General features: G+C 51.0%; 12 protein-coding genes and 1 non-coding gene across 13 annotated transcripts; 4 read left to right on the forward strand and 9 right to left on the reverse strand.

Annotated features, from left to right (window-relative positions):
- Positions 1–11: 11 nt before the first annotated feature.
- Positions 12–1,593, reverse strand: ASPSYDRAFT_51506 (uncharacterized protein). Its single transcript, XM_040848301.1, has 5 exons — positions 1,534–1,593; positions 1,341–1,482; positions 1,276–1,290; positions 1,098–1,224; positions 12–1,029 (listed from the first exon to the last, which is right to left on the reverse strand). Exons 1-5 carry the CDS (start codon positions 1,579–1,581, stop codon positions 255–257), a joined length of 1,107 nt encoding a protein of 368 aa, XP_040696635.1. The 5' UTR covers positions 1,582–1,593; the 3' UTR covers positions 12–254.
- Positions 1,594–2,366: 773 nt separating this feature from the next.
- On the reverse strand, positions 2,367–3,509 carry ASPSYDRAFT_109161 (uncharacterized protein; the record flags this gene model as incomplete). The annotated part of the gene is made up of 2 exons (XM_040839898.1): positions 2,367–2,891; positions 3,090–3,509. Coding segments are annotated over 2 exons (945 nt in total), but the record flags the coding sequence as incomplete, so codon positions are not given.
- Positions 3,510–3,825: 316 nt separating this feature from the next.
- On the reverse strand, positions 3,826–3,898 carry ASPSYDRAFT_t135. The gene has a single exon. It is a non-coding gene; the product is annotated as a tRNA-Thr (tRNA).
- Positions 3,899–4,522: 624 nt separating this feature from the next.
- Positions 4,523–5,557, forward strand: ASPSYDRAFT_163600 (aldo/keto reductase; the record flags this gene model as incomplete). The annotated part of the gene is made up of 2 exons (XM_040843183.1): positions 4,523–4,786; positions 4,817–5,557. The coding sequence occupies 2 exons, from the start codon at positions 4,523–4,525 to the stop codon at positions 5,555–5,557; spliced, it is 1,005 nt and encodes a 334-aa protein (XP_040696637.1).
- A 227-nt stretch (positions 5,558–5,784) lies between these two features.
- Positions 5,785–6,978, reverse strand: ASPSYDRAFT_95199 (uncharacterized protein; the record flags this gene model as incomplete). Its single annotated transcript, XM_040853086.1, has 1 exon — positions 5,785–6,978. One exon carries the CDS (start codon positions 6,976–6,978, stop codon positions 5,785–5,787), a length of 1,194 nt encoding a protein of 397 aa, XP_040696638.1.
- A 2,375-nt stretch (positions 6,979–9,353) lies between these two features.
- On the forward strand, positions 9,354–10,660 carry ASPSYDRAFT_163550 (uncharacterized protein; the record flags this gene model as incomplete). The annotated part of the gene is made up of 3 exons (XM_040843178.1): positions 9,354–9,822; positions 9,873–10,435; positions 10,502–10,660. 3 exons carry the CDS (start codon positions 9,354–9,356, stop codon positions 10,658–10,660), a joined length of 1,191 nt encoding a protein of 396 aa, XP_040696639.1.
- Positions 10,661–11,366: 706 nt separating this feature from the next.
- Positions 11,367–11,774, reverse strand: ASPSYDRAFT_95201 (uncharacterized protein; the record flags this gene model as incomplete). The annotated part of the gene is made up of 1 exon (XM_040853087.1): positions 11,367–11,774. The coding sequence occupies one exon, from the start codon at positions 11,772–11,774 to the stop codon at positions 11,367–11,369; it is 408 nt and encodes a 135-aa protein (XP_040696640.1).
- Positions 11,765–12,923, reverse strand: ASPSYDRAFT_561089 (uncharacterized protein). Its single transcript, XM_040849152.1, has one exon. It carries the CDS (start codon positions 12,598–12,600, stop codon positions 11,803–11,805), a length of 798 nt encoding a protein of 265 aa, XP_040696641.1. The 5' UTR covers positions 12,601–12,923; the 3' UTR covers positions 11,765–11,802.
- Positions 12,924–13,088: 165 nt separating this feature from the next.
- On the reverse strand, positions 13,089–14,707 carry ASPSYDRAFT_1165278 (uncharacterized protein). Its single transcript, XM_040840162.1, has 2 exons — positions 14,093–14,707; positions 13,089–14,053 (listed from the first exon to the last, which is right to left on the reverse strand). The coding sequence occupies exons 1-2, from the start codon at positions 14,585–14,587 to the stop codon at positions 13,130–13,132; spliced, it is 1,419 nt and encodes a 472-aa protein (XP_040696642.1). The 5' UTR covers positions 14,588–14,707; the 3' UTR covers positions 13,089–13,129.
- Positions 14,708–14,783: 76 nt separating this feature from the next.
- ASPSYDRAFT_163501 (putative methyltransferase) lies at positions 14,784–15,596 on the reverse strand (the record flags this gene model as incomplete). Its single annotated transcript, XM_040843170.1, has 1 exon — positions 14,784–15,596. The coding sequence occupies one exon, from the start codon at positions 15,594–15,596 to the stop codon at positions 14,784–14,786; it is 813 nt and encodes a 270-aa protein (XP_040696643.1).
- A 268-nt stretch (positions 15,597–15,864) lies between these two features.
- On the forward strand, positions 15,865–17,517 carry ASPSYDRAFT_51514 (glutathione S-transferase family protein). Its single transcript, XM_040848302.1, has 2 exons — positions 15,865–16,396; positions 16,450–17,517. The coding sequence occupies exons 1-2, from the start codon at positions 16,346–16,348 to the stop codon at positions 17,056–17,058; spliced, it is 660 nt and encodes a 219-aa protein (XP_040696644.1). The 5' UTR covers positions 15,865–16,345; the 3' UTR covers positions 17,059–17,517.
- Positions 17,518–17,612: 95 nt separating this feature from the next.
- Positions 17,613–19,422, forward strand: ASPSYDRAFT_561230 (FAD-binding oxidoreductase). Its single transcript, XM_040849157.1, has 3 exons — positions 17,613–17,971; positions 18,028–19,201; positions 19,249–19,422. The coding sequence occupies exons 1-3, from the start codon at positions 17,843–17,845 to the stop codon at positions 19,365–19,367; spliced, it is 1,422 nt and encodes a 473-aa protein (XP_040696645.1). The 5' UTR covers positions 17,613–17,842; the 3' UTR covers positions 19,368–19,422.
- Positions 19,423–19,726: 304 nt separating this feature from the next.
- On the reverse strand, positions 19,727–20,942 carry ASPSYDRAFT_106041 (uncharacterized protein; the record flags this gene model as incomplete). Its single annotated transcript, XM_040839860.1, has 3 exons — positions 19,727–19,882; positions 19,931–20,496; positions 20,543–20,942. Coding segments are annotated over 3 exons (1,122 nt in total), but the record flags the coding sequence as incomplete, so codon positions are not given.
- Positions 20,943–21,538: the final 596 nt, after the last annotated feature.

A 21,538-nucleotide genomic window follows, 5' to 3' on the forward strand; every position in this document is an offset into this window, starting at 1 on the left:
ATTTTAGTCGTATCCTTAGTGGCTTATACAGTCCGGCAGGACAGTCCATATTGCGGCCATATGCGGAGTACCGGTCGCTGCTCTCAACCGTGGGTATAAGGCCATAATCATTCGCTATGGCTATCTACTACTAGCGTCAAGCTCGCACTGGCAAGGTGGTTGGGATACCGCGACAGTCCTATCCAAAACACCACATTGAGCAACATTACCGGACTAATATGGTTTCTCTTTGAAATTCAACAGAGCAATAATAACTACGCCTTTCTCATCTCAACAGCCCCCGCCCCCGCCCCATCCGGAAAGACCATATGGGTAACCTTCAAGCCGGCCAACTCCGCCAACTGCCGCCAGTCCTCTCGACTCCTCTCTCTTCCACCATAAAGGACCACCATCGTAGCATTCGCCGCCGGAATGTTATCTCTGCATCTCTCATGGATTAGGACCCGAGAATAACTCGCCATCACCCCTGCTATCTTCTGCAACAACCTCGCAGCACCCAGATCAGGAAGGTTATGCAGGACACCAGACAGGTGATAAACCAGCGCCTCTTTAATCAACCCGGGGACATCCTCTGCGATGTAATCCCAATTGACCAAAGTAAGGCCCGGTATATGAGTTATATCGGCGTTCGACTCTGCGACAATTAAGTCCCCGTCCCCAAGCCCGGGAATTGCGTCCTTGATATCGCGCAACAGGTCGCCCCGTCCACCCCCAATATCAACCATTCTCACCGGGTTTCCCTCCTCTATTGCCCCCTGTACCACAGAAGAAAGATCATATCCCAGCGATTGTAAGCGCGCTGGCGTCTTCGCATCCATCCCGAAACGGCCCTGCATGAAGGTATTAAAGCTCGCGATGCGGCCCTCGGCCGCCATAATCGCATACGTATGCATGGAGGCAAGATCATCCCGACCCATCAAAGCATACGCATGCTGCGTTGGTGTCTCCAGTCCGGTGAAGGGGTATTCGAAGCCCGTGGATTCAAGCTTGCGCATCAGGAACGCGGAGGAGAGGAGGACTTCTGTTGTACTATGTAACGTAACCCGCGTCATTAATATGATTAGTGCTAGATTGGATTTGACTGGGCAGCAAAATACAAATGCAGAATTCCGTGTATAGCGGACGGCGTATTCCCTAGATACTCCGTCAACTGGTTCGCGCGGTAGAGGTTTTCGCCTGCGCCGTCGACCCACGACAGTGCGGTCATTGCGGCGAGAGTGTCCTCTGGCTAAGTCAATGTCTGTGTCTACCATAGGTGCATTTCTGGGGGCCGACCGATGAGTTTCACAGCTGGTACATAATTTAGCGAGTATCATCAGCAGGTATGGTGGGTAACCTACGTGGAGTATCCGTAGTACCACCGCGCACGCTTTTCAAATACGCATCGCGCACATCCCGTCCATTCGCAACACTGCCAAAATCGGATAGGATAGGAAAGATGCGAAACCGGACGGCGACGGGGACGAAACCGAGAGAACCGATCTGCATCTGCATGAGCACGGCGAAGGGATGTAGGAAGTAGGAAACACTCACGATAACAACGGTGTCGAAGACGCTTTTACCGGGGTGGATAGATGACATGTTTGGAAAGGGAATTAATCTGCGACTGCTTAATATAATGGGCATTCCAATCTTATATGCCTTTCTTCCAAACAGGACTGCTCGGGGTCCGAGTGATCAACCAAACGGAGACCGATGCAGTCAATCCCTGCATGCTGCAGAGTATACTCTCGCTGAATGGTTGCAACTGGTCTGACCGCTACATTCAACGCTGGAGCTATCCTTTGCAGGTCGAGGTCGCACAGCATGGTGTTGGCTACTCATTCGTCCAAGGTATCCTGGCGGCACACTTGCATTCTGCGATATATTCGTATAGCTAATTCTATCTAATACGTTCCCTAAAGCATCATTACATCATACCGACTGCTCGTCGATGGGTCCCTTTTTACACATAAGTCTCGTAGAAATGTCTGCTGACGTCTCCATCCGCGCGAGCCCAGGCCATGGGGCATGTAAATTGCCCTTAATTTCCTATTGTACGAAACCCGGTCTGCAATCCTCCTTTGAATGTATTCCCTGGCCTCTGGACACCAATACCGGCTCACAAGAGTCTTGAACGCCGGGTCGCTGCAATCCCCCGGCCAATATCGACCTTGGATATGCTCCCTGAACAGCTGGCAAACTCTGTCGGGACTTTGTAAAGCTCGAAAGTACCAAATGCTCCCGTTTTGCAGAGAGGATCGCATCACCGACGCAATCGAGTCATGACGGTAGTCCGGAAAGAGATCCTCCCTCTCCTGTAAGATGTTCAGAAAGTCGTTGGTTAGGGTCGCAAAATCAGGATCATTGGACGCCGCCAGGTCCACCAGCCAGTACGGAGGTGTCATCATTTCAACAGGAAGTGAGCACGCCCAGTCTAGGTCGATGAGGTACTGAATATGGCCGTTGTTCCTAACCCAGATATTATGGGGCTGAAGATTGGTCAGGGTGAGTATAAACGGTCCTTTGCGGTATCTCTTGCCAATGAACTGATTGGAAAGAGCACGCATCATGAGAATGTTAGAGAGCTGCGACTGTCCGTCTCCTAAATTGCGGATTGCATTCTCCTGGCAGCGAATGGCGTTGTCGTGGCATTCCAAAAGGGCTGTGATATACGACTCCACGGTGTCGAACGTCTCTCCTCTTGAGATGGTCGGGATGCCTTCATTGTCCCACGCCGCCTGTTGCTGCGTAAGAGGCCTATTTGCAACACTGACCTTTCCATCTCTGACAGTCAAGGATCCTATTCGGTGCATTGGCTTGCTCCTGAGCTGAAGCATGATGTCGGCCAGGTCGCTCAAGAAGTTCACCCTGTTCTCTCGCTCTGCCAGCATGTCTATAACGTCACTAAGCTTCCGCCCCCTTGCAGCATGCCCAGCCTGTTTTTTTTCTCTCGCTCGACAAAAGGGAATTTGAGAGGCAGTCCGAACTGTCTGCGAAGATTCTGTCCGTCTATCCAGGTGCTTGAATCAAGCCCTGTGGGATCAGCAAACTACAGCAGCTTGGTTATTTCTGCTATCCGCGGTATATTCTTTCTTGTGTGCACCTACAGCTCCTCCATGCTCAAACCCAAAACCCCGTAGCTTGGGAATTGGAATCCCAGGGCAATTCTCGCGGATCCAGATGTAGGTTGCGACATCGCAGCGGACTTTCTCATCAGCATTTCCAGGCCGTCTTTGTTCGCCAACTCTGTACGGGAGGGAGACTCGAAAGAAGACGGCTGTCATTGTCCGAGGGTAAGTGTCGATTGGGATAAACACGTTGTGGCGTCCATACGTCCATCCTCTCTTCTCAGACATCGTAACGGTCCCACGATCGTGGTACCATCGAACCAAGTGTTTGATATCCCCCTCGCGGTCTGCCAGAGCGTTCCTGAAGTTTTCATGCTTTTCGGGAAGACGGATCTTGTGAAGGATATCATCACTACGAACAAAAGCCTCGGTGTATGAGACAGGGTCTCCGTCGAGGAGGTCTTTGCGGTGTACCATTTGGAGCTGCTATATTAAAGTGTTGGGTAACAATAAGTGCAATGATTGTGCTGAAGAAATGTGATGTGTGAATGAGGTTGAAGTTGGCGCTTGTCATGATAATATCGAACAGCCTCCATCGCGCCTTCCTTGTATGTTCTTCTATCAAAAGTACGACTTGTTATGGCAACTACCAAGCCGTCCAACTATTAAACATAACAGAAGTCAATCGCTGTTAATTGTTTAACTAACATCCGATGGTTCAGTTAATTAGTCGTAGACCCACAGCGGAAGCTAAAAAATGAGCAAAAAGAATTAATGCTCACACTCGGATTCGAACCGAGGATCTCATGATTACTAGTCATGCGCTTTACCAACTAAGCCATGCGAGCCAATTTGTGATAATGCCTTTGTACTCTTGTTTTATCAGCGGATGTTTTATCAGCGGACGGCAATACAGTGATCGAGTCTCCATCTGCACCTTCCGTCGTCCCTATCTTGGAGTTGGTTTTGTTATGCCAAACGTCGCTACTAAAAAAGACTATGCTCTATCGACTCATTCAACATTACTCTCGGTTTTGAAGAACAGTATTGTTGTATATTAACTAGATCGGTGCTTCACTGCGAAAAAAAAAATGTGTTTGAAGAACTTGGAAATATATATATATAATCTTTGTCTCCACCGTAAACCTACAACTTTATCGCGGCTGAAGTTTAATATATTGCAATACTTTTAACTAGGAAAGCACTAAGGAGAGCGACAGCCAATACACCAGGTCAGCCGTGCAGATATAAGACTTCCAGACTGGACACAAGGGCAACTTGAATAGACCTCTAGACTTGTCTCCAATGTTGGAGAACGATGACGCAGTTTCACGCACCGTCGGTCAGCGATCACCATTCAGTCATCTAAATGCGCTTAAGTCCGGCATATTCTCCGGACAGAAACACTGATAAATACAACACCCCTCCCGGCTAACAAGAATCTATCAAAACCCTTTCCTGCCACCCCCACAATGAAGTACGTCCAGCTCGGAAACAGCGGACTCCGCGTCTCGCAAATCGCCGTAGGATGCATGAGCTACGGCAGCCCCAAAGGCCGATACGCTTGGGCGATTCCCGAAGAAGAAGCCCTGCCCATCCTAGAACACTGCTACAAATCCGGCCTCAACTTCTACGACACGGCAAATATGTACTCGAACGGCGAGTCCGAGGAGATCCTGGGCAAGGCAATCAAGAAGTACAATTGGCAGCGCGAGAACATAGTCATTGCGACGAAGGTGTGGGCACCTGTCGGTCGGGGCAATGAGCAACCGTTGTCCATGACCGAGGAGGAAAGGGATGCGAACGGGTGGGTGAATCGGTATGGCCTCAGCCGGAAACATATTTTCGATAGTATCGATGAGAGTCTGCGACGGCTGGATCTTGAGTACGTCGATTTGCTCCAGATTCACCGCTTTGATCCGCATACGCCTGTTAAGGAGACGATGGAGGCGTTGCATGATGTTGTCAAGTCGGGGAAAGTACGGTATATAGGTGCCTCGTCTATGCGGGCGCACCAGCTGCTGGAGTATCAATATACAGCGCGGATGAACGGGTGGACGGAGTTCATAACCATGCAGAACCTGCATAATGCCGTATACCGCGAGGAGGAGAGGGAGATGTACCCGGCATGCCAGAAGTTCGGGATGGGGACCATCCCATGGAGTCCTGTCTCTATGGGGTTCCTGACTCGGCCATGGAAGACTTTCGCTGATACGACGCGGGGGCAGGTCCAAGATATGAAGTTTCACGGTGTCCCATATACAGAGACCGATAAGGGGATTAACGAGAAGATCGAGGAGATTGCGAAGAAGCATGGCGTGTCGATGGCGATTATTGCGCTGTCATGGTCTATGTCGAAGCCATTCATCACGGCACCAATTATTGGAATGAGCAAGAAGGAGAGGGTGGACGAAGCTATCAAGGCGACTGAGTTTAAGCTCAGCGAGGACGACGTGAAGAGCATTGATGAGCTGTATGCGCCGAAGCAGATTATCGGGCATCAGTAGGTGCCCGGTTTAAACTATTCGAAAAGCTACTTCGAGTAAATTTATGTTGAAAATGAAGAATTATGTTCATGTATTTTTTTAAATAAAGAAAAGCCCACCGACGGGATGCCAATGGCTGTATGGAATAGCCTTCCTGGCTGAAGTCATATCCCCCCAAAAGAACGCCAAAGAGCACAGGCATCTAGGTCGATGCTACAAGGCTCATCTCATTCGTATTCGTCGTTTATTTAGTAGTTGTCGCGGCCATAGTTCGACTCGCCGCGTCCACCAGACCCAGAGTTACCATAGCCACCGGAACCGCTGTTCCCATAGCCACTTGAGGTGTTGCCGTATTCACTGGACTTGGAGCCATAGTTGGACTCGCCGCGTCCACTGCCGGAGTTGCCGTAGCTGGAGTCAGAGCCTCCATAACCGCCAGTCTTGGAGCCATAGTTGGACTCATCACGGCCACTGGAGCCACCATAACTGGATTCGTTACGGCTGCTGCTCAGACCGGAGCCGCCATAGGAAGAGGTGGAATCGCCGCCGGTTGTGGAGCTACCGTAGCTCGACTCATTGCGGCCGCTAGAGCTGTTGCCGTAGCTTGAGTTATCACGGCCGCTACTACCATAGCTCGATTCGTTGCGGCCGCTGGAACTCTTGTCGTAGCTGGAACCGGAGTTTCCGTAGCTGGAGGTGTCACGGCCAGTAGAAGTTGAACCACCGTAGCTGGATTCATTGCGACTGCTAGAGTTTCCATAACTGGAGTTTTCACGGTCGTTGCTGCCGCTGCTACCGTAGTTTGACGACCCAGTACGGCCGCTGGAGCTGTTGTCATAGCTGGAGCCAGAGTTTCCGTAACTAGAGTTGTCACGACCGGTGGACGAAGAACCTCCATAGCTGGATTCATTGCGGCTGCCAGAGTTTCCGTAGCTAGAGCTGTCACGGCCGCTGCTACCGTAGTTTGATGATTCATTACGGCTGCTGGAACTGTTGTCATAGCTGGAACCGGAGTTTCCATAGCTAGAGCTGTCACGACCGGTCGAGGACGAACCCCCATAGCTCGATTCGTCACGGCCACTAGATCCGTAGTTGCTGGACTTGGACTGCCCAGAGCTGCCGGAGTCACGACCAGTAGAGCTGGAGTTGCCATAGACTGAACTTGAACTATCACGGCCGCTGCTGCCGTAGCTATCTGTGTCACGGCCGGTAGAACCAGAGCTACCGTAGCTGGATTCGTTGCGGCCGCTGCTACCGTAGTTGGACTCATTCCGGCCGGTCGAGCTGGAGTTGTCATAGCCAGAGGTAGAACCGCCATAGTTTGACTCGTTACGGCTGCTGGAGTTGCCATAGCTAGAGTCACCGTAGCCGGAGTTGGACTGGCCGTAGCCACCGGAGCTGCCGGAGCGGGAGTTGTTGCCGTAGTCGTTGTAGCCAGACATATTGGAGGATTCCTTTGGAGTGATAGAGGAAGGTAATGAATTGTTTCTTGCAATGAGCAATAACTCAAAGCTCAGCGAGTGCAGCAGGGAGCTTATATAGCCTGCCAGGCGTGGGGCAAGATAGCTCAAGCCACAAGGTTGCCCAGAGCTGACGCGGTCAAGCCCGGATATCCAACAAGACGGCCCACGCCCACTGTTTGTCGGGGATCATTCGGTGTTCCCGATCCTTTCGTATCCGGGTATCTGGATCTGGAGGGGTTGGTTGCACTATGTCGACATTGTGGCGCGGGGTGGGAAGAGAACAGGAGGTGCGCAGTTGCGCACCCAATTGCACGATGGCGAGATTGCTACCTCCCCCACTACATAGAGTTCCAGCCGTGCTAGCGAGTCACGCTAGGATCGATAGATAATCTCGCAGTGGACTCGACTATCCTCGCAGGGCAGTCTACATCAACGCACCGCCACTGGTGGTCAGCCACAGATCCACTTCAGCCCCAGGCAGCCACAATTCCTCCGACATCGCTCTCTCTTTCCCACAGTAAACAAGTAAAACAGCAGCTTCACGTGTGTCGACGAAGTGATGAACCGGAAAACAGCTGAACGTCTGAACCACTAATTTACGCACGGATCCTGACTGGATTTCGCAGCGTAATCTCACTGCCCTGCGCGCCCCGAGCGCCGATCGATCCAGTGGTGCCAGATAGCGATCTGGCTATTCCCTCCACCATGACGCCACAAACACTTGTCCCACCGGCGTAGGAGGGGAAGTTTGTCTAGCTCCGACCGAGTCGGAGCGGAAGTGGCGAGAATCACAATCACAGTAGCCTGCCGCGTCCCAACATGTGTCCGGCAGAGGAAGGGGCATTGGCAGGGCAATTGCAACAATTGCAACATTCTCCGGCATATGACATCTTCCAGGCGTTGGGAGGTAGATCGTCCTATCGGTATGCTACAACGTGCACGACAGGGCCCAGGGCGGGGCGGTGCAATGGCCAATTTGCGACCTCGGTTGGAGGGAGTAAGTCCAGACTCTGAAGGCTGGAACCCCCTCTTGTCTGCCGATCTTCCTTGCGAATTCTTCGGGGCTCCTGGGATGTAAGCCGTCTTTTTTTAGGACCTCCCCTCGCCGATCAGGTCCTTGGTCCTGGAACATCTCGAGGAGTCAGGAAAGACTGGAACAACACAGAGGTTACTGGCCCGAATCTACAATTGGTCTCACGCTTGAATGCCGGATGCTTAGTCCGCGTTGGAAAAGGACAAAATCAAAGTTCAAGGGGACACCGGGCGGCGGCTGTACCGAGTAAATGAATGATAGGGACTGTGGACTTCACCGCGTAGCTTTGAACCATAGCACTTGCATTGGGGCTATTCAAGAGGCACCCATGATCAGAGAGCAATTTGTAGTCTTTTTAATAAGGATGTGGCTTTCTCAAGTGACAAAGAGTTTTTCTATATGTTTATAAAGGCGCTTCTCCAGACAGTCGCAACCAAGGCGGTTTCCAAATAAGGTGGGAAGATGTTCAGTAAGAAAGGCTCGGCGATGTCTCTGTCTTTTCAACCCCTGGCACTCGAAAATGGAATGTTGTTCTTTCATAGCGTTTGCGCATGCACGAGCGTTCAATGCTTCAACATTTGAACGAGGTGATGGCAAGTGCACGTCTCAAGATTCGAACTACAGTAACCTCAAGGCTTTGGATTCTAATGCTTAAATGGTTGATCAACATTTTAATTCACAGCCAAAAAGACTAATAGTGATTACAGCAATGTTAATCTAACACCCATCGATGGCAAGCCCTAAGACTATGTCACATAGGTTGCGCCTTCAAGTAACCCACGAGCAATGAACCGAAGGATATTTCTCAGTTTGCATCTTTCGTGGCACGGATACGTACTATATTTAACCAACCGGCCGGCGCCTGTTCTGACGGCTAGGTGCCAGGGGTTATGCCGAGCGATCACCTAACAGGACCCAAGTATCTCTTGAAACTCTCCAGATGAAACGGCTGATTGCTTCAATGTTGGGGCTGGACTTCAACCAAGAGATGCGAGGCGAATTCCCAGCGCTAACAGGAACAACATGATAGGCGTGTCAGCTCCACTGGCGGACAACGTCGCTTTCGAGCTGCGCGCGAGCGGCTGGAAATCCGCCTTGCTCGCGCCGGAAGATACGTGTCGTGCAAGTTTTGCTTTTTCTGCCTGGCCGCTGTTTGTTTGCGCCCCCGGCTTGGGTCATGGCGTGGAGGGTATAAGTTTCCTTTGCCGACTTGCGTAGCCAGTTCGACTTGAGCAGGTTGAAATGCTGCACCATACTCTGGCGCAGCGTTGGCATTTTCTATATTGCTCAACAGCTGACGGAGATTCACAATCTATGCTAAATGTCGAACGACGACACGCAGTCCGCATCCCCACCAGTTAGTAACGAATGCCCGGACTCGAATGGCCAGGCTCAGTTTGCGCTGCCACGAGGCTGGATGTGGGAATTTGGCTACAGTAGATGCTTCCAATATCATGGACCGATTCAGTTCGCGGTTATTGAGTGCTGGAGCTACCAGAATGGCACAAGATCAGCGTCGCCGCCGACGGTGGTGCACAGGTACGACGAGTACAGGCAGGATCAGATCTTTGGACGACTGCAGGAGCCCATTCCGCTGCGCGATGGTAACAAACCGTTACTGGGCTTCCAGATGGTGGCAGTTTCTCTCAACACTCGGCACTTGCCATCGTTGGGTGACCCGGCCCTTGAAGCACTGAATGAAGTGCTGGGTTTGCCGCATAGTCACCACCATTATTCTTCATGGGCGTTTGGGGCAGTTGGGATGTTTCAGCTCCCAGATGATTCGTGGTGTACGTACGCCTTTCCGATCCCCTTAGTTGTGTTGCGTTAACAGTACCAGTGTTTGCTCGACCGCGAACCGGGGCTCGCGCCTCGACTACCACCATGCTTCGCTATAACCCTCACACGAACATCACTCGTGGGATATTCTACACAAATGCCACATTTTCCGACTTCAAGGGTATCATGTCAGAGTTTGAACTGTGTCCTCATCCGCTCATTCTGCCGCTTCTCGCCCTCGAATTCAATCTCCATGCAAAGGTGGACTCCTTGGGAAAGAACGAAGTAACCCTTGAAGAAGTCGAAAAATCCACTGGGCACGGAGTCGAGGGTGATAGAACCTTAGAAGAGGGATCAGAAGACTATCGAGTTCTCGTGAAAAACCTCAGCAAGGCACGCAGCGGTATCCACACGGCAATAGAAGATCTGCAGTCCGTGCAGTGGTGCGTTGAATTCATTCTGAAGAAGATTCAATTCTTGGACGACAGGCTACCGTCTGATACACGTGCTAAGCTAGGCAATTCTTCTACGAGATTGCAAGAACGGGCGGAGTTCATCTTGAGTGCTACCCAGCATGCGATGCTAAGCAGTAACAAGGAGCGGTTCGAGGCGCAGCACGCGACAGTAAGTGTCTATACTTGCCTGGGATAAGGGGTACCACCATATCTTAGCAGTGCTGACGGCCTTCAGCTATTCAATCTGATTACCCAACATGACAGCCTTTCCAGTATGAACATCGCGCAGGATTCGCGCGAGATTGCCAATGCAAGCAGACGCGACAGCTCAACAATGAAGGCTATGACCGTCCTGGCGACTTTCTTCCTCCCTGGAACCTTCATTTCTGTATGAGGAATCCATCGCCCCGTGTTTATCCTATTCCGTGCTAATTGGTAGCAAAGACTTTCTTCTCCATGGAACTGTTCGACTGGGATGCGCCGTCCATCACCCAGGTTGCAAAGCCTCACTTCTGGATTTTCTGGGCGATCACTGCGCCAGTCACGCTGATAACCATGGGCCTCGTTGTAAAATGGGCATTTGGGCACTCGTTGAGGACCGAAAATAAGAACAAAGAAGAAAGGGATGGTTTCCACCAGATGGTTGCTGGTCAAGTGGAAAAGCTAAAAAGTGCCACTAACATACAAACGACGGATTTGGTTTAGAACAGTGGCGATTGAGGTTTTCTATTTTTCCTAGCCCTTGGTTGTACTTTGCGTCAGTACCTATCACTACTATGATCACCTTGGTTGCCTTCATCCGCATTTTCTCAAAGCTCCAATGCCATTGAGGCCAGCATCCAGGTCACCGCAAAACCTGTGATCAAGCCACTGCGATTGGCATTATCATTCGTGAGAGGATGCACTACCTAGCGCCCACGGCTTTCGCAGCAGCAAGCGACTGTGGAAAGACTGCTACAATGTTATCGTTAAAGGAACAGTATTGTGGACTGGCGAAAAACAGGGCTTCCAGATTGCCGTGTTTACAGAATATCCATTAAATGTTTAAGACTATTTTCTCTTGACTTAATAGAAGAGCATGCCGATTCTAAGGTAATGGCTTAATCAAACCTGTTCGAGCCGATTTTCGCAGAGGCAGCAATCTTCTGCAACGCAAAATCCATACGAGGACCATCATAGGAAACAAAAAAAACCCGACGCGCTCCACCCAAGACATGTCGGAATTGCTCGTATCGTATCTTCTTCGCTGTTTCCCCCCAGCCATCGACGATGGGATCCTGTTTCACCCCCGTGAATTCCACCAAGAAAGTGTCCTTCTTCCAAGAATCAGACAGGCGGTCCAACTCGACCGATCTGAGTTTCGTGAATCCAGCAGTCGCCAGATGGTTGATCGTGGGAACCCAGCCCTCATATTCCATATCGAGGTATCTGAGTTGCAGGCTCTTGAGGTTCCGGCAGTGAAGGGTCAGGAAGGTGCGGAAACTCTCGCCGTCCAACCCGGTCGCCATTGCGAGAGACAGGTCTTCGAGCTGAAAGTCAAGCTTTGCGGTCATCATCCGAGTTATAATGTCCACTGCCCCTGGCGACATAGTCGCCGTCAAGACTGAGATGGCGCAATTTCGGAGCACCTTGCATGAGGTGGAGGCCGAACTCGGTTGCTATATGGACGCCAGCGCCAGCCTGGTGACCGAGCGCGAAGGATTGGAGAGGGGAAGATAGATTGGTAAATTCTGAAGTCTCTACCATGGCCATTGTGCGGGCGTCAAGGTCTGTACCACGCGTGTTTGGATGAGATAAATCGGTGGACGAAAGAGGATGAATCTCGAACCCCTTCACCGGCCGCTTTAGATCAACCACGATTGCCAGAATCATACTCACGACGTCACCCAGAGCTAGTGGTTCGGGTACGCGGTCACCATCCTCCAGAAGCTTTTCGAACTGGAAGGACGCGCACTTGGGAAAAGCGCGAAGGATACCGCGGACACGGTCAACAGCAGGCTGTCGGTGGAGGAGATAGCCCTGGTCATCGCGCTCCCACTTGAGTCCCTGCCCGAAATGATTGTGGCGGCGTCCCTTTACGAGGAGGGACTGGACATGTTGGGCATATCTTCCGTTCTTGGCCACCTGTTCTAGTCTTCGTAGGGACGCGAAGCTGAGATCTGTTTGGATAGTGTGGAAGCAACAGCGTGCAAAGGCAATAGCAGTGTGTTTGTGGACGTGTTTGCAGGTTTGGCGAAAATCAAGCAAGCTTTCCTTTGGCAGGAAGCTTGCGATGTCGTCCAGTAGCTCGGGTGGGAGGTCGAGGAGACGGAACGCTTGGTCGGTTGAAGACATCGTGCCGTGATGTATGGTGTGGGATAGGTTGAAGCCTTGTCGTGATGGTGGTTTCGTGTAGAATGTGTTGAGAAATTTGAGAGTTGATGTGAATAGAGTATCGCTGAGCTGATATGATATATAGAGGAAGGAAACAATAGGGTAACATGTAACCGGAACTAGGGGAATAAACAAATTCTTCGAAGACAACGAGTTTCATGTTTGAAAATAGAATATCAACAAATGCCTGTGAGTGACACTGGGTTGACATGCAATAAAGACCCTCCATTTAAGCTGTTTCCAGACATTCCGTCGCGTACTCTTTATATTATGATATGAATGAAACCCAGACAAGCAATGTGGAAATATGATATCTACGAAATTGAAAAGAAAGTGGCTGGAGTAATAAAGACTACATGAAACGGATATTTTATGGGTATATTCATGGTAGTATTCAGAGACCCTTGGATTGTGTCTAGTTAAGAAATATTAATGACACAGCATGCAGTTTATCGAGGACCATATCGCCACCAGGAATTCCTAAAGCAAGCTAGAGCAAATGAATGAGCTTGATAAACGACCCATTCACTACCACTCTTGCTTCGATTAATACACGCAGGCGTCCTGCCAGATGTTTTAGGCGAATACTACCGAGGAAAGCGTCGATACCTCGCAGAGTCTGCGATCTTTTGGAGGGCAATGTGCATTTTAGGCCACGATAGGAAACGCTGTCCGCCGGGATATGGTAAGACCTAACGACTATTTTCTCCTCTGGGAATCCATCAACGGTAGGATCCTCCGCGAGGCCCGGAAATTGAACTATCTGCGCCTGTGACTCGCCGAGAAATTTAAAAAGAACATAATTAAGCTTGGGGAACTCAGTGGCAGCTAGAAACTTCAATATAGGGATCCATTCTCCTACTCTGCCGGTTAACCACGAGAGCTCGAGCTCTTGAAGGGTCGGGGAGTGCAGGGACAATAATGTGCGGAGATGGTCGGGATGGATAGGCACGCGGGTCCGGGCATGAGATCTGGTAAGGCAGAGCCGCTCAAGGTGAAGCAGAGGTCTGGTGCACAGTAGCCAGTTCGTCAAGGTCTGACCCTCGGCTCCGAAGTGGGCGTCAAGGACTAGGCTTCGTGGCTTGATGGCGTAATCGACGAAAACCTGTCTCTGTAGTGGGTGATTGACAGATGCAAAGCCAATTGATGTATGCTGCACATTTCCCCAGACGGTCACAGATTCCAAGGGGACCAGTAGAAGAAGCTCCAGGCCATTGAGATACTGGATATCCAGACCACGATCGTCAAAAAGGCACTGGATATCAAGTTCTGTAATGTTCCGCTGTAAGGTATACATGATACTGATAATAAGAATCATACCCCAAGTGAGAGGCGTAAGGCTTTCCTTTGCCCGAAGGGCCCCATTGCCCTGCATGAAGACATTGAAGTGGAAGGACGAGCAGTTGGGTAAAGACTATAAGATATCATGCAGCTGCGGGACACCAGACTTCACCAAGTTACGGTCACTACCGCCAGTTGGAAGCCGACTCAATTTGAGATGCTGTAGCTTATCATGCGGCGTAGCTTGGGAATGTTTGATCTGAAGACTGTGGACATAGGGGGCGAAAATGGCGTTTTTAGCCAGACATTCCAAGCGGATCAGGTCGGTCTCAGACAGGTCCGTTTTCACTTCATGAAAGAAACGACGAGCGAATGTGTCGAGAGTGTGGGTGTGGAGATGCCTGCAAGTTAGGCGTAGACTCGCCCAGGCCGAACTAGCTGAAAAGGACAAGATCAGGTCCAGCAGTTCTGGTGGGAGATTCAAGATGTTGACGGGTGGCTTCATCACCTTTTTGGAAGTCATGGTTTGGGCTATGCCTTGAGCCATGTCTTTCATGTTTCGAGCCATGTCCTCGATGCTCTGAGCAATGTTTGCCATGTTTTGAGCCACGTCGTGAGCCATCTGTGATCTCGGTAGTCTCAGTAAGTTATGGATTGGTTTCAACATATCACTTGAGAAGACTGGATACAACTCGACCGCCCACTCTATTTATACATACACTTATCTGTGAATACATCCCACGTGTGAGTATTAGATGGGGATGCTCATTACACTATCTGAATTCACTGCATCTGTCCCGCAGTTCTTCACCAGAACCCAGAAATCAACAGAAAAGAGGTATATCATAACAATTGAAGGAGAACTACCCAAACACCAACGCCCTAACCTCAATACTCTCCCTTGGCTTCGACTCCTCCGTCGACCTCGGATCCACAAACGCCGAATGAGGCACTCTCCTCGCAACATCCTCACGCGAATCCGCACACTTGATCAGAATGCGCTCGTCATCGTCAACACCAGACCAATACGACCACTGCTGGTTGGGATTATACTTGACGCCCATCATCTCGCCCGTGTAATGCGGATACCGCCGCTCAATGACACTCAGATCATTTAAAGACACAGACGTCGCACTGGCCAGCGCCAGCGGCATGGACTCAACTTTGCCGTTTAACGGCCGCCACACATTAATAATCCTGTATCGACCGCGGAGCAACCTCTCTGCTTCCTCGGGGTCCTTGACGTGCTCGCGGACGCGCTGTTCTGCGGCATGGGGCGACTGGTCGATGTGTGCGAACACGGCCGGCTGCCTATTCGACTCGGGGTTATACTTCCGGATTGTATGGTCGAAGATAAGCACTTTATGTGCGCCTGGGACGTTTCTGAATAAGAGATCCTCGACCTCGGGGTAGTATGTTGATTTGACAGTCGAGTCGGAGTCCCAGGACTCGTAGGTCATGGCTGACGGGACGCTTTGTATTACCTGGAAGGCGTCTTTGTCGAGATTGTATTCGTTTTCATGGTCCCGGACGTCTGTGAGCTGGACCTGGTGTTGGACGGCGCTGTAGTTCTCCTGTGGTAGTCCCGAGGGAGGGACCACTGCGTGCGGGATTGAGCCGTCTTTTGGCGGATCGAGGAACCTGAGATGGACGGAGACTGGGCCGTTGAGAGACATTTTGTTAGATATTTAGATGTTGAAATGGTGATTTACTGATATCCAGTTGGTGACGTCGTCTATATAGTTACACAGTCTGCGGGGTGATGACAAATTGGACGAAGAGCGAAATATCTTGGTTTTGTCAGGATGTCGTGATTACTATTCAGCTCAGTCTATGGCGTGATATCAATGATTAGTGAGAGGCAAAGTTGTCCAATTTCTGGTCTAATTTCTGTCCTTAAATACCCGACACCCCGTCTCAGACTCACCACCTTGCCAATACCGCTTGATATCTGGCTCGTCTTTGAGCAACTAATATGTGATAAATGTCATGGATGCCAGTAATAATGGCTCACCCTCCATATCCCACTTCGGACCGGGCATCAGTGCCACTGGAGATTCCAGACCATCCACCAGCCTGAATAACTGTCGATCTGGAGCATCGATTCATGAACGAGATTAACCGCCTGTGGAAGAGACAACATCCCACTCGGCAGTGGGCTGTCTGCAACTGACAAGCTAGCCGGTGGGAGCTCCACCATGATCAATCAAGTCAATCAAGAGTGGCTCTTCCCTCGGCTTCGACCTGCTTCGCCGGTCGGTTCGTCTCCACTGACAGCAGAATGTCAATGGTGATCAGTAATGTTCACTAATCCCCAGCAGCTGTATCCCGCCCGGTGGGATGATCGGATTATAAAGGACGAACATTGAGCAATAACTGAGAAACGCAATTGAACAATTGAACAATTGAACAAAACAACTTGAAAATGTCTTTCGGAACCATCTACAGTTACCCCAACAACCCCCGGGTCGCAAAGGTACTCCCACCATACACTGTCAGGTAGCAGTCCCAAGTGCCTAACAACAGCAGGTCCACGCCGTGGCCAACCTCAACGGCCTGAAAATCGAAGACGCCCCCTTCGAATTCGGCAAAACAAACAAAACCCCAGAATTCCTCGCCAAATTCCCCCTCGGCAAGGCCCCCGCCTTCAGCAGCGCCGACGGCGTCAACCTCTTTGAGTCGAACGCGATCGCCCACTACGTCGCCGACAGCGGGCCCCTGAGGGACCAACTCCTCGGCTCGAATGCCGCTGAGCGCGCAGCCATCCAGCAGTGGGTCACCATGGCCGAGACGGAGGTGATGCCGCCCGTTGTCACGGCTATTCTCCCGCGGTTTGGTTTCGTCCCGTATGACCAGGGCGCTGATGACCAGGCTGCGTCGAAGATTGAGCGGGCGGTGGACAGTCTGGAGAGGCACATCTCGTCTGGGAAGACATGGTTGGCTGGGGAGAAGATCAGTCTTGCGGATATCTCGATCGCCGCGGCTTTGGTCTGGGGATTCACCTTTGCGATTGATGCGGAGATGAGGGCCAAGTATCCTGGTGTTGTTGCTTGGTATGAGCGTGTGATGGGCACTCAGGGTGTGAAGGAGGCGTTTGGGGAGACCAAGTTTGTTGAGAAGAGGACTGCGCCGAAATAGACTGTATAGCGGTATAGATGAATCGAGCATTGTTTGTTGAAAAGAGTATACAAAGTACGGATCTTTGCGACAGACGTCTATTTAAGCAATATCGGACAATTCGCAACCGTCAGCATGGATTGCGTGTCAGGGATACCGGGGTAGCCAGTCTCACATAGTAATCCCTGTCTGTAATTCGAAAGACCCAGTTGCACGCTTTAGCACGGTCTGGAATGCTGAGACTGGCCATATGCCGATATCTATCCAACCAGTTGAAATGCAGTTTATACGCCACAGCGCAACAAGAAAAGAAGCAAATATACCTATATACAGATATCGACTCATCCAGCAATTTACTGTCGCAGATAGGAAAGTACAACATTGACTCGTCTGTTGACAGACAGCAGAACCACTTAGTTGAATATCATTGCAGGACAGCGTCAGGCAGAAATAGTTATTGTTGGACCGGGCGAATGAATTCCTCTTGGGCCGTATGAGTCCGAATTTCGATCATCTAGCTGTGGAGTTCATAAGCTGTTAATGTGCTCGCTGAAGACTAAACCGATATAGTAGAACATACATTCCGCAGAAATAGCTACCAAGTACCGACTGACCCACAACTAACCCAAATAAATCGGAGCCCGAACGTGTCGGACAGCTCGCTGAAGATCTCGGACGCCCGCGTTTGTCCCAGAAAGTGCAGAGTGAGGGGCATCTTGGCTTCCCCATCAATATTAAATACGGAGTGCCCCTCCTCAATATCCGGATATCTGGCTCAACATCCATTCGATCGCAAATAATCATAATGACCATCCCAGACTCCCTGATAAATTCCCTCCGCGAGACCCTCGTCTCTTCAAATACCTTCACGCCCCAAGATGAAGGCTACGAAGCCGCCATCACCCGGTGGTCCGGCACCGGCCGCAAAGAAGCTGTACCTCTCACCCCACAACTCATGATGAAATAAATGTCCATCACTAACGCAACCAGGGAATCGTCATCCAACCAACCGATCCAGCCGACATAATAACAGCGCTGCAATGGTCGCAAACACACAAAATCGACCTCGCCGTAAAATGCGGCGGCCACTCCGTCTCAGGCACAAGTTCCTCCGCAGGGGGCCTGGTCATCGACCTCTCGCGTCTTAACAGTGTTTCCGTCGACCCGACAGCCAAAACAGCCATCGTCGGCGGCGGCGCAGTCTGGAAAGACGTCGACGAGGCATTAGCCGCCCACGGTCTCGCTGCCGTGGGGGGGACAGTGAACCACACCGGCGTGGGCGGGTTAACGCTCGGCGGTGGGTATGGGTGGTTAAGCGGGATGTACGGACTGACAATCGACAATCTTCTCAGTGCAAAGATAGTTCTGGCCAGTGGGGAAATCATCAATGCGTCGGAAACCGAGAATAGCGATTTGTTCTGGGGCTTGCGTGGGGCCGGGTATAACTTCGGCATTGTCACTGAGTTTACGTTCCAGGCGCACGAGCAGAAGAATCCCGTGTATGCGGGCCTTCTGGGCTTCACGCCGGATAAAGTGGAGGATGTCATTGGGGTTCTGAATGGGCTTTTGGTGGATAAGCCGGATCCGCGCTCTGGGGCGATCTGTGTCTTTGCGACGCCGCCGGGCGCTCCAGGTCCTATGGTGAATCTGATTGTCTTTTATAACGGAACACAGGAGGAGGGAGAGGCAAGATTCGGGGAGTTACTATCCCTCGGTCCAGTCGCGAATATGGTTTCCATGATTCCGTATAGCCAGGTGAATGCACTGCAGAACCCGATGGCGACGTACGGAGACCGGAAGTCATTCAAGGGTGTATTCTTTAACCCGCCTCTGTGGCCTTCGTTTGCGAGGCAGATGCTGGAGGATTTCACGGCAAAGGTTATGTCTGATCCGGATTTGGGCAAGTCGGGACTGCTGCTTGAGTTTTACGATATGGTGAAGACAGTGGAGGTTCCGAGGAGTGCGACTGCGTTTGCGAGTCGGGGGACGACGCAGAATGGGCTCATTACGCTGCGATGGTCGGATGAGAAAAAAGACGGTGAGCATAGGGCTTGGGCGAGAGAGATCCAGGAACGTTGGAAGAAAGAGCTGGAGGGTGGACAGGTTGGGAATGTGGATATAAAGGGCAAAATTGGTGTGCCGCAATATATCAACTATGCTGAGCGTGAGTGTTATCAACCTGATATTCTGTACGATTCTAACCTTGACCAGCTGGTGACTCTGTCGTTGGTAATATCTACGGTGAGAATTTCGGTCGATTGAAGGAGCTCAAGGCCAAGTATGACCCGACGAATGTCTTCCACAAGATGCATCCAATTGCCCTGGATTAGATGAGCGTGAGGTGCAGGCCATTTCTATGTATCAATGAAAAGTTTACACAATCGAATGCGAAGAACCTGCAGTCCTCATTGTAGCCGCCCTCTTCAGCTTCTGCGCCTCATCAGCAACTACTTGGTTGAAATTTTGTCTCTCTTTCAGATCCATGTTCCTGGTATTCTGCGAGTGCCACAACGCCCAGCCTGCAACGCCGGCCATTGTGGTGACAGTGAGCGGTGCGGTAACCGCCCAAAAGATCCAAAAGTGTTTGTTGGCAGCGTGCATGATGGACTCTGTATTCCAGTCGAAAAATGGCATGGAGAAGAACGTCTGTGAGAATTAGTACCAGAAAGCCATGACAGAGATTGGGAAATACAGCAATGAAGGTTCCAGGGAGGAAGAAAGTAGTCAGGACGGCGATGATCTTCATAGACGAGCTGTCCCGTTTACTTGCTGCGGCGATTGCCCGTAAGTCCCGCGCGATACTTGTACTCAGCAAGCTGTCGTTTTGCGTAATGAGATTGAAAAGCTAGATTATCAGTCTACCAAAATCACCGTCTATACACTGAAGACATACTGTACCATGCAGTCCATCCAACCGCTCCTTCACCCCATTCTCTAGCGCGTGTTCAATGGCGTTCGTAGTGTACTCGGCGCGCTCCTGGAGCCTCCTTGAAGCATCCCGCAAGCTGTCTCGCACTGCAGGGGAGAATTTGTCGTCAACAAATGGTAGCTTTTTCAGAATGTATGTCGCGCAAGAATGGGTTACACGTAGCGTCGCCGATAGCATGTAGACTGAGCCGCGGGCATTGCTGAGAGCCTTGACCATAGTCCGGTAGTCGAGAGCATCGAACTCCTCGTCATCGTCGAGTCCCAAACCGTGTCCTGTGGCTTGTTCCATTTCCAACATCGTACTTTTTTCCGCAGTCAGCTGGGTAACGTCCATATCAAACGTAACCTCGAGGGCAAGCAGGGCGAGGAGCAGCGGATGAGGACAGAGTTCGAACTCTGAAATGAGGCCCATGACGGGGAATTCTAGGTTGCCGTAGACTACACCGCGAGTGGTGTTTGTCTGTGGATTATATCGAAAGACCGTAGCAACCGAGCTCGAAAAAGGCGATCGCTGTCTCTGCCGCACAAAGACTATGTATATTAATACAACGCAAGTAGCAGGAGAGGCTCTTCATACACCAGTTATTATCCGGCAACAAAAAAATACCGACAGCTCCAGTGACCATGGAAGAATAATGGTGGTGATAATTCGGTAGCCCCAGCGCCTCGTTGATCTCGTTCAGCAGCGATACGCCCAGCGGCGGCATGATGCCAGATTCATAGTAGACAAGTGCAATCTGCAGCCCTATGGATGGTAAAGCGCTTCCACGCAGTGGAATGGTCTTTTTCAAACGCTCCACAATTTCATCTTGCGCGCAGTCCTCAACCCGCCGCACTGCATCACCGTCTTCGTAGCCCCAGTATTCCACGACCTTGACCTCTGTCACCTTGTCGGCTTCGCACCAAGTGGACGTTGCATCTGTTCCACCGGGGAAGTCCCACAGCCACTGAGCCGGTGGAGATGTCGGCTCGCCATTAGGGTTCGATGGTTCCTGTGCAGGGGGAGGCGCGGGCGACATCTAACGAGTTCGGTTCGGACGGGCAATCTATCGAAATAGGCTTGGTTAGAGAAGGTGACTTCGGATACTATCAGGCTCGTTATCTTGCCACCCAGGGGGGTTGGAATAAAAAGGGGAGTGTCGTTGACGGCGAGGCTGGCTGACTTGTAGCAGCCGCAGCCTTTCGCGCGACTCATATTGCCAACTGGCCTATCAGTTAACCGCTCTACGCGCCGACAAATAGCCTTGCAGTGGCAGATCTCAGCTCGACAGACAAGGCTGAATAGTCTTGAGGCTTGTATTGAAAATGGCAGAGGCCGATTCAGAACAACGTAGATTTCTCATACAAACGATCGCGTCAACTTCTTGGCTGTCAGACGAGGCAACTTGCAGAACCTGTGCTAGCTAAACACAGTGCTTTGAGAGAGGCGCGAAGACTGTCTGCATTACTGGCGTCTTTGCTTCTCGATCCTTTGGACGTCTGTCGTCAGTTCTTGTTATGGAATCGACAAATTCACGCCACGAACACCGCAACAGTGAAGTTACTGAGAACAGCACGACGTTCTGTCTATCCA

The sequence above is a fragment of the Aspergillus sydowii genome (genome assembly GCF_001890705.1).
Source record: "Aspergillus sydowii CBS 593.65 unplaced genomic scaffold ASPSYscaffold_18, whole genome shotgun sequence".
Classification (NCBI taxonomy): domain Eukaryota; kingdom Fungi; phylum Ascomycota; class Eurotiomycetes; order Eurotiales; family Aspergillaceae; genus Aspergillus; species Aspergillus sydowii.